The sequence below is a fragment of the Cynara cardunculus genome, assembly GCF_001531365.2.
Source record: "Cynara cardunculus var. scolymus isolate 2C chromosome LG 10, CcrdV1, whole genome shotgun sequence".
Classification (NCBI taxonomy): Eukaryota; Viridiplantae; Streptophyta; class Magnoliopsida; order Asterales; family Asteraceae; genus Cynara; species Cynara cardunculus.
In genome coordinates, this window is record NC_037537.1 from 15,226,546 (window position 1) to 15,237,899 (window position 11,354).

At 33.9% G+C, this 11,354-nt stretch overlaps 1 protein-coding gene across 1 annotated transcript; it reads right to left on the reverse strand.

The window, feature by feature from the left end:
* Positions 1-6,658: 6,658 nt before the first annotated feature.
* LOC112519877 lies at positions 6,659-10,865 on the reverse strand. Its single transcript, XM_025128190.1, has 3 exons — positions 10,280-10,865; positions 7,211-7,396; positions 6,659-6,977 (listed from the first exon to the last, which is right to left on the reverse strand). The coding sequence occupies exons 1-3, from the start codon at positions 10,835-10,837 to the stop codon at positions 6,687-6,689; spliced, it is 1,035 nt and encodes a 344-aa protein (XP_024983958.1). The 5' UTR covers positions 10,838-10,865; the 3' UTR covers positions 6,659-6,686.
* Between the last annotated feature and the right edge of the window lie 489 nt (positions 10,866-11,354).

The window sequence follows — 11,354 nt, forward strand, 5'->3', positions numbered from 1 at the left end:
CACTTACCTCTTTCTCTTTCTCCACTTCTCTACTCTTTGTCAACTCTGGTTCTTCTAGCTCTTTTCCACTCCTCAAGGTAATTGCACTTACATTTTGCTTTGGGTTCGTCTTTGTTTGAGAAGACAATTTTCCTTGAGACTCCAATCGACTCACGGACGTAGCAAGTTGTGTCATTTGAGCTCCCAAGTTTTGAATACTTGCTTCCGTTTTCTGTTGAAATTGAATAGTGTTAACAGTTAAAGTTTTGACAATATATTCGAGAGACATACCTGAGCTACTAGAAGTAGCTCGATTTGGATTGAAGGGTGCTYTTTGCTGAAACTGTTGTTGCTGCTGCGGCCTTTGCACAAAATTCTGAAATTGAGGAGGTCTTTGGTTGCCAAAATTGTTATTGAAATACCTTTGTTGTTGTGGCTGACCTTGAAATCCTCCTATTGCATTCACATCTTCAGCCGTCACCAACACATCTTCTTGAAGTTGTGGGCACGCATCAGTTGGATGGCTTGTTGCTAAACAAATTCCGCAAGCTTTCACCTGTTCTTTTCCTACTATATGTTGTTTAACCAGATTAGTAAGAYTATACAACTGACTCTCAATACTAGCAACGTTTATCTCATTGGCTTTCGATGTTCTCTCCTCATGTCATTCCTCACACCAAAGTGTTGGGAATTTGACGGATGCCGAGTCCGACAAATAATAAGTCCCAACTACGGCAAATTACAACCAAAATCGTAATAGCGGTAAGTCGGTTCGATTCCACAGAGACTCGGTTTCAACTTATTATAGCCAAACTAATCAAGTACAAGTTGACTAAATAAAAGTAAATACGAAGGAGGGGGGTTTGGATTTGATTAATTAAGCTAAGCATATAATTAAAATCAACTTAAAGCAAATAAATAAAAACCCAGCATTAGTCACTTTTGATTAAGATGGTGGTACTAATCATCGATTCCAATAACGTAAACGTAATGAATAAAACCAAGTTGATTATAGTCGTTAATAAGCTCTAACGACCTATGTTTTTCCTTAAGAAACACCGGCTAAAACAAGCTCTTTAGCCGGATCTTAATCGCAATTAAGATGTTGAATAAGCTCTCAAGTCTAAAAATGTGCAATTAGCTTTATAGGACTAGAAAAACATCAACTCAAARCCATAARCTCRTAAGCTYGGCTTAATGAGGCTTTGGATGCAAGATTTCAAAAATCTAATTCGGAAACCTCAACGAAACCAAATAGATTTAATTGTTACTTTATCAAAATGTAAAGACGATTACGTATCTCAACTTTTGAATAACACTGTTTCATAAGAATCCCAAGAAATTGGCCAGATTACTCAATACTCAAAATGAAATTGACATTAAAATGGAAATCAAACATATAATTTCATCCCAAACGATTACAATGGAGTCTCAAAGTAACCACAATCAAAATCTAAGCAACTAATGTTGGAAAAAAAGGATTTAGCCACACATGGCTAATCTAGGGTTAACAAACTAAGAAATTAAAGAAATTACCAAAAGTGATGAGAAATTGATGGTGAAGTCCTCCCAATCGGCTCTTGTTGTCTCCCTCTTCCTCAATTGAACAGCCACCTCCTGTCGACCCTTTTTCTTTTTTAGCTTTTCTTCTTTTTTGTCGCCCGAATCGCTAGAGAGGTCAATATCTTGCCAGATATTTACTCCCGGTGACGAAGTTCCCTCGCCTAACCTCTTTCGAAGTTTGGCTTGTTTCCTAAGTCGTTTCGCGGTTCGTTCGATTTCTAAGTCTAATGATAAAGGTGAATCTGCACGAGAAGATCTTGGCATACAAGGTTAAATGCACCGAGTCCCCGGCAGCGGCGCCAAAAATTTGACGAATGTCGAGACCGGCAAATAATAAAGTCCAAACTAACGCACAATTTTACAACCAAAATTGTAAAAGTGGTAAGTCGGGTCGAATCCACAAGGACTCGGCTTTAACTCTTTAGGACTAGATAATCAAGTACAAAAATGAAACTTTAAAATTAAATACGAGGGGGGGGGGTTTGTTTGTGCAAAAAGGATTTGAACATAAGAAACGTAGAATAAACTTAAACAATCAAAATAAAAAGAAACTCAACTTCAGGTTACAAATGCAATTTTTATTCATAGGTTGTTATCATTGACAATGTAAATAAATATCGCTTCTACTTCGATTAACCCAATTTATTTGTTAAAAAGCTCTAACAAACAATTCCAACATACATGGCATTTGAGATGAACAAGCTCTCCTATCAAACCTTAATATGCAATTAGTCTCAAACAAGCTCTTGAAGACTTAATTGATACTAGCATTAAGATTAAATGGAACCCAGATCCGGGTAAATTAACACATAAGCTCGGTTAATTTTATCGTACCGTTTCACCCAATTTCACAACAAAAGTAGAAATCTTTGACAAAACCCACCTTGTTATGTGTCACTAACACTAGTTTACTAAACAATTACGGATTTAGAAAACTAATTTGACTACAATCGATTTCAACACAATTGATCAGAAAGTGTGAAACTCAATTTTATAAACCACAAACACARAAATTGGATAAATAATCAAAGCTAGATGGAAATACATCATCTCAAACAACCATATGAATTAGAAGTTGCAAATGCTAAATAACCCAAAATTGAATCCTAAAGGAATTAGCCACACATGGCTAAACCTAGATTACGAAAATTCTAAGGGTTTTTGGACTTACCGAAAAGATGATGAAAGTTGCTGTCTTCACGGTCACATCCCTCTTCTTCAATCGAACCAGCAGCCGTCTCTCTCCCTCTTGAACAAACGAACAGCCCCCTGCTGTCCTCTCTCGCCTCTATTGCCTCTCGTGACAGCCCCCAATCCAATCCCCCTTATTTCTCCCAATCGGCAGCCCCTTTATCGCCTATCCGCTGCCTCTTCTCCAATTTTCTGTCCACGTTCGCTCCCACCTTCGAACCCCACGTCTCTCTCTCCCGTTCTGATTTTTTTTTTCCGCTCCCCATCTCTCGCTGCTGGTCTTGGGCAGCAGCCAAGGGCTGCTGCTGTTGGACTGCTCTTGTTAGTGGGCTGTTGGGCCGGTGATGCTGATGGGCTTTGATTTTGGGCTGCATATAATAAACCAATCCACAATTATAATGGATCTTAAGGTTTATATATATTTAAAACAGAAACGACCCAAATCACGAATAATAGATAAGTGTTGTATTATTTTAGAAAAACTCACTAATTTCCGGGTAATTTGATGATAAAAAATATAATAATTTAAGCATTTATCAAGCGTCGTTCAACTGAAAACTCTTCATTAATTCATTTCCATACCTTTTTTGAGAGATGACTCTCTCATTATTTTCTTGTCTTACTTCGATACCAAGAAAATAGTGAAGTAAACCCCTATCAGTCATCACAAATTCTTGCTTCATTGCATGTTTAAACTCTTCACCCATGCTTATGCAATTCTCGATGAATATAAGATCATCAACATGAAGACATACAAATAGAAATTTACCTTTGCTTTGTTTGATGTAGAGAGTATGCTCATATGGACACCTTTTGAAACCTTCCTTCAAAAATACGTATAGCTCCGACTATACCAAGTCCGAGATGCTTGTTTTAATCCATATAACGACACTTTATTTTATGCACCTTCTTTTACGTAGCCGGGAGGTTGTTCGATATACACTTCTTCTTCTAGTACACCATATAAAAATGATGATTTTACATCCATTTTGAGTCGCCAATACCAATATAAGTCGTATAGTTTCAAGACGAATAACCGGAGCAAACACTTCATTATAGTCGAGTCCATATTTTTGCTTGTAACCTATGACTAATCGAGCTTTATGTTTATCAACATCTCCTTTTTCATTCAAGTTTGTCTTATAAACCCATTTTACACCAATTGGTCGGTGTCCATTTGGAATTTCTATGAGTTCCCATGTTTGATTCTTCATTATTGAATGAATCGCTTGTGAATCAACAAATTCATTATTGAATGAATCTCTTGCATAAAGGAAGCTATTCATAGCAGTAAGTGGAAAGTTGCATAAAGGAAGATACCATTTTCCTTTAAGAATTTCTGAATTTCATGAGAATTGTACTTCCCGCCACGATCAGAACGTAATGACTTCAAGGGAAAACCGCTTTGTTTTTCGACTAATGCTCTAAACTCTTTGAAGTAAACCACAAGAGTGGTGTCTGATTGGTTTGAGCTTGGCTCCAAAGGTCAAAAGTACCAGGAGGTCCCATGTTCAAATCCAAGGAGGCAAAAAAATCATCTTGTGGCTACGGAGGTTCAAATGCGGTGACTCCGGGCTATTTGCAAAGCATGTGGTCGTCCTGGGATTAGTCGGCTCGCATAGCGGGTTGGATATCCAGGTTAATAAAAAAAAAACTCTTTGAAGTAGCAAAGCATTTATGATTTTTCTTTCAAGAAATACACCCAAGTATTTCTTGAATAATCATCAATAAATGTTAAAGCATATTGATAAGTGTTAATTTATTAACATTATTACATCATTTTCTTAATCATTTTCATTTGTTTTATCTGCAATTTAATTTCTACAAATTACTTTTCCGCATCAGTTATTTATTTTTCAGTCTTTACATCCTTTGCGAAAAGAAACCAATCGATGATGGGCTAAACGCCTTAGCTTGGAGTGTAAGGGAAAATTAAGACCAAAGTCGATGTGAAAGTACATAGGTGTCTTATTAGCATTATAGTGTAACTATTTGTTTCAGGTGATTATTGGTGGGGGTTCGGTCCGTTAGCTGGTATTTGTTTAGTCATTCAGATAGTGACTGGCGTTTTTTAGCTATGTATTAATATTTCATTGAATATTACATTAAAATTAATTGACAACTAGTTTGATATATGAAAATGCATTAACTATCAGAGTTAATATAAATAATAAAACCTGAGGTAATAGGAGAAGGCTATTAATAGCTTTAGTATCTGACAAGTACTATACCCCTACGGTGTAGGATGGTAACACTGTGTTGTGCTAGGATTCACGAAGTTTAACATAAATGATATCGTATCGATAGCACATTGGCCAGTGTGTACTCTTGGGAGGCCGTCTGACCCGATAGTTGATACTGTGACTGTTATATAAAATCATTATGTGATTTTATATAATTGTGACAGGAATGCTATGTCACCTTTTTTGTTGAATCATCTGTTTAGTGTATTAATCAACCTTTGCACCTTGTGCTTCTTTTTACAACTGATATTTTCTTAGTTGCTAATCAAACCTCCCAATTTTAGATAAAACAAATCCCTCATTTCGTCATTGAAATTAATTTTTATAGACCGGACTTTTGAATAACTTTACAAAGTTTTCTCTGTGGAAACGATATCTGGTACTTATACCATTATTACTTGTTACAAGACGATAGTAATTCACGGTGTATATTTTTATGTTGAAATCTAAGGTTGCATAAACCGAGCGAGCATATATCAACTGCCTCCAATAGATGTTGTCCTCATCCGTCCACATATATATATATGTAAAAGCTCCAAGAGATTTGATGCCCTCCATACTTTTCCACTAAGAAAAGATTCTCTAATATGTTTCCCAAAAACATATCCTTCACAAATTCTTTCTTGTTGGTTAATAAATGGCAAACCACGTACCATATTTGTTTTGCACATGTGTATTAAAGATTGAAAATTTAAATGCCCGTATCGGAAATGCCATAACCATGACTTGCCTTTGACAATACTAGTAAAACATGGTAAAGCATCACGTAGAAAATTTGAATGGAAACATCTTATTTCGAGTCATATGTACCTTTCCAAGGAGAGTGTCATCCGTGTCTTTCATCCTTAGCAAATCGAATTCACAACAAAGGTTTTGCAATTGAACAATCTTTACACGTTCTTCACCTCTATAGGACACGAAAAGAGTGTCCCATGTCTCTTTTGCTGAACTTCTTGTTGAAATACGTTCAAACACGATGTCTTCAACAAATTGCATCTTTAATACACCAACATTTACAGGACTTTCAACTCCGTTCTCGATTATATTCCATAGATCTTGAGACTCATACAACACTTTCATCATTGTGCTCCGCTGGTGATAATTTTTTCCATTGAAACGTGGAAGATGGGGCTGTATATTGTTGTTATTCATGGTGGTCATTTTCTGTCCAAATGAGATGTACTTTTTCTATAGTTTTCTTGAACCTTGCTCTTATACCAATTTGATGGATATTGAAAAACAAATTTGCTATTGATTGTAGCAAGAATTTGGACAGAAAAACAATGGAAAAGATTGCAGAAAATGGAACTTTGTTTATTACGTTTCTGCAGTGTTTTAGGAGGGAATTTTTCTACATATTACATTGACCAAATACGTCTATATATACAAGACATATATGACAGTTAATAGACAGAAACAAACTGTCATAAAAACTGTTAATCCACAATAACTAACTGCACTATTTATTTTCTGAAATTATAACTTATAAAATTAACAATACAAGCTAATTACATTTCTAATAAGAGATTTTGTACGTGGAGCCAAACACTATCGAAAAAGCAATATAAGATTTTGACACATAAACTTTGATACAAAGAACAAAATATATATATATATATATATATATATATATATATAATTGATTGAATTCATTCTTGCTTTCGTCTATCATGATGTGTTTCTTTGAAAGAAAATGGCAAGTATTTAGAATCATAACAAATTACAGTGGTTATCGTACATTAGAGTTTTATGTTGTTTATTATAAGTTCTATTAAAGATTAAAATGCACTCGGCTCGGTGATGATATTTAGGACTAATTAGCTTCCCAACGACGTGAAATCTTGACCTAAGTTTCACATGAACAACCAAAGACAACCCCTTTCCGGAGTCTAAAATGTCTTGCATACTTCTTCCCGCACCATACATAGGCTTATTTGTTGTCCCCAGGTATAACAAGAAAGACGTTGGTCCATTAGTTGATGCATAGAGTGCGCGTGTTTCCTGCAAATGCAAATTTTACCCGGTCATGGTTAATGTGTAGTTGTGGTGATTTGGCTTTAAAAGTTGAACTTGTATTAGTTCCATTTATAATTATGATACATTATTTGACACTCTTAACTCAATTCTTGAAATCTTTTATGGGGTTTCCATAAGAACTTAAATAGATTCATCCTGTTTGACGACATTTAACGTTAAACTATACAATGGTAACTAAAGGATCCAGATCAACTTACCAACGAAGTTGCCAAAGGGATATTATTGAACGATAAAGTCAGAACCATAGGATGAATGTGAAGACCATAAAGGTTAGACTTGATGTTTACGTGTAGATTTATGGAACAATTACAAGTGAGGAATTTGGTAGTGACACCCGTGTTATCCACTCCTTCCGCTAGCTGAAACTCGCTCATTCTTTCAACCTATAATCACACGAACAATCAAATTATCAATCGAACTCTTTAAATTGTCCTGAATAATTGCAACAAGCTCTTGATGAGATGACTATTTGTACATACGTAGATATTTTAAGAACAATTGTCTTTAGAAGTTTTCATAAACTCAATTAAATAATAAATTGATCAAGTAAAAACTAAAACGACACAGTTTATTTTTGATTAAGAAAACTCAGAATGAATTAAAAACTCGTCATTTATCATTTCAATATCATAGATATGATCACCTTGTTGAAAAATTTAGATTACACTATTTATATTCTTGCTCTAGTTTCTGAAACAGTTTTTCTTTATTCATTGACGATAGATTTTGGTATTTAAGGAACTCAGTATCATAAAAGTTATCAATAAAATGTAATATTCCTACAAAAACGATTAATGTTTTGTTTTCTAAGTACAATTTTGTTTATACTTTATATATATATATATATATATATATATGTATATATATGTATGTATGTATGTATGTATACAGAGAGAGATCAGCGATCAATTGTGAATCGGCTTCATACGAGGACATTAATCAAATAACATAATAAGAAAACGGTCATTCACATGTGATTTTACAATAATACAAGTATAAAACTCACATGTGATTCATACAACTTTTGCCATGACCTGAGGTCACACACTACTTCGCCGACACCCTTGGATTAACTGTTAATGTTAATTTAATACGTAATTTGACCATTTTCATGTTTCTTTATTTGGTTATTCGTTTGAATTTCTAAGACCGATGATGACTTGTAATTCTTTTGGGATGAAAAAATTTAAAGTGGGCCAAAGGGCCTATGCAATTCACTATACTGATATGGGTAATGGGCTTATGATACAATTCATTAAAGGTGTTTAAATCATTTTCTATTTATTATTGTCATTCTTTGAGTTTCATAGGGATTTATAATCCCATTGACAAATAAACCTTTTCAAGTGATTCTTTGAGCTTCATAGGGATTATATATTTATAATCCCATTGACAAATAAACCTTTTCAAGAGATATAATAAATATATTTAGGGTTGTTTATCAAATGTTACTTAAGTAAACGCTTACAAAGTCACATTATCTTACCAGATGAATATGACAAGAAACAAAAATCTTACCCGGTAAGAGCAAAGGGAATGACCGATAGACTTACCTGGTAAGTGATGACGATGACTCTTGCCACGGTTAGCGCTTACCGGATAGATTATTACATACAATGTCGTTTTGGTGGACTCAAATCTTACTCAGTAAGTAAAAGATAGTGTTCAATTTTATCGATAAGCACTTACTGGGTAAATGTTTAGGTAAACGACCCCTTAGTAAATAATCTTGATAATCAAATATTCGATTAATAGAAGATAATTAAATTACAAAAGAAGGAAAAAAGTGTATTGATATTTCTTGCGATTTTGTGGTTTGTTAATACAAAAATTCTTATAAACCGTTTTTTATGCATAAAGTACTGTTTATAAATGCATGTTACTTAAAACTCAAGATTACACGTACATTGTGCGTAAATACAACCTATTAAAGCTCCATATCTAAATTCGTATAACAAACTGCAGATAAACATAATCAAATACAGGATAAACATCTCATTTTAAATATAAAAATTCTAAAATATGATTATGATAATCATTAAGTTCTAACAAAATACTTAATTATTATCTTTATAAAATGTTATATTATTAAACCAAAAATAAATTATTTCATTATTAAACTTAAATTAAATTATAATAAATTTTTTTTAAAGAAATTACATAAAAAATGAAAACTTTTAAATAGTTGATTTGATATTATCATTCATATATATATATATATATATATATATTTTAAATTTTTTATGATATCTTCAAATTTTATATTTTATTCAAAAATAAAATCATTATTGTTTTCTTAAAAACACGTAAAATCATATTATAACATAGACATAGACAAATAATAAAATATAACATTAAAATCGAAATATATCTTGCAGCATTGTGCGAGTACCCTACTAATATATGATAATAATTCCACTATTTTTATATTTTTCCTTGTCACATGCTAACACAAAAGCATATCGATATATCTCAATTTTAAAGTAGAAAACTCGAATCATCATTGCTTTCTATTTTGTTTTGGTCTCCATCTCTCAATTTTATTGTAACGCCCCCAGAACCCCGTAGCATGATATTGTCCGCTTTGACTAACCTGCCCGCTCAACCACAAAGCAGTAGTCGCACGGTTTTGTTTCTGGCAGCCGCACAACGCAAGCCCCAAAACCGGTCATGCTAGGATGAGGTATCCACACCCTTATAAGGAGTGCTTAGTTCTCCTCACCAACCGATGTGGGACGGGTTGTTACATTTATGTTTATGATGTTGAATTCCTCATCGGTCAACATACAATTTTTTTTTATTAAGCTGGATATCCAATCCGCTATGCGAGCTGATTAATTCCAGGATGACCACCTGCTTTGTAAGTAGCCCGGAGTTATCGCATTTGAACATCCATGACCACAAGGGGAATTTTGTTTCTTTTTGGATTTGAACCTATGACTTCCAGGCACTTTTGACCTTTGAAACCAAACTCAAACCAATCAGGCACCACCATTATGGTTACAAACATACAAATTTCCTATTAGTTAATGTGGATGATTGACTAGAGATTTGAAAATTTTCGTATTAGTAATTTCATCGGATACTTTAAATGTACTTATATAAAACCTTTAGTTGGTTATCAATTTGTTTTATAAAGTTCATATGTGTGAAAATTCGATAATAAGTTGTAATCTTGAATTTGTAAAGATTTAAGAAACTAAGATCAAGATTATATATATATATATATAGAGAGAGAGAGAGAGAGAGAGAGAGAGAGAGAGGACCTTAAGAGAGACAATGGGAGGAGGAGGCTTAGTAATGAGATAGAAGAAAAGCAATGCAACTCCAAAGCTAACCATCACTCTTAAGCTTATTTGAAACCATATCCAAGCACATGAATCAGACTCTGAAAACGACACAAGATCCCACATCCTCTTCCCAAAACCCTTCTCCTCTTCTTCTTCTTCTTCCTCACTCTCCGCCCCATCTCCACCGCCGCCACCACCACGATGCACATTCTCATTGTCAACAAAATCACAACCCTTTTCACCCATTTTCACCACCACCCTACCAACAGAACTACTGTCATGATGATCGGGGCTTTCGTGAGGAGCATAGGGATTAATCTTTTTATCATGCAAGAAGGAGTTGGTGGATCCACGAGAAGAAGAGTAATGAGAGAGAGTGAGGCGGCGTTGGGTGGCTGGGGAGTGGAATGAGACAGCATCTTGGTGGCCGTGGGAGACGGTGGTGGTGGGGCTTTGGACGAAGTAAAGAGCAGCATATGGGTATGATCGGAAAAGTGCTTCTTCCTCCGATGAATCCATTATGGGGTTCGTCATCGAGAGAGAGAGAGAGATATGATTATAACCGGAGTGAGTGTATGGAGTTGTGGGTTTTTTGGGGGTTTTAAACTGGCACAAACGGGGGAAAAGGAATTGACTAATAATATATTTTTATATTATTTTGGTAAATATATTTATTTTACAACATTTTCCAAAAGTTCTAAAAGTTTGAAGTTACATTATACAGGTTTTTCTTAATCATTTTTTTTTAGAAAAAAACTAACTTTTTATTTTGCCTTATTTATACTATATTGTAAAGTATTTGACAAAAACTTTTAAATTTTTTTTTTATGTATGAAGTATTGTTTATTGATACATATTTACTTAAAATTCAAGATTACAAATAAATTGTGCATAGGTACAACTTATCAAAGTTTCATGTTTGAATTCGTATAACTAATTGCAGATAAATATAGTCAAATACAAGATAAACATTTCCTTTTAAATATAAAAAATCTAAAATATAATTAAGATAATCATTGAGTTCTAACAAAATACTTAATTATTATCCTTA

Bases quoted from the DNA above. Each gene is read 5' to 3' on its own strand.
- LOC112519877 (XM_025128190.1), bottom strand. From the start codon at position 10,837: ATGACGAACCCCATAATGGATTCATCGGAGGAAGAAGCACTTTTCCGA. The intron at 7,397-10,279 runs GTCCTCTCTCTC...GTGTGATTATAG, and splicing joins CTCCCATTGTCTCTCTTAAG to GTTGAAAGAATGAGCGAGTT. The intron at 6,978-7,210 runs GTAAGTTGATCT...TTGCATTTGCAG, and splicing joins TCCCTTTGGCAACTTCGTTG to GAAACACGCGCACTCTATGC.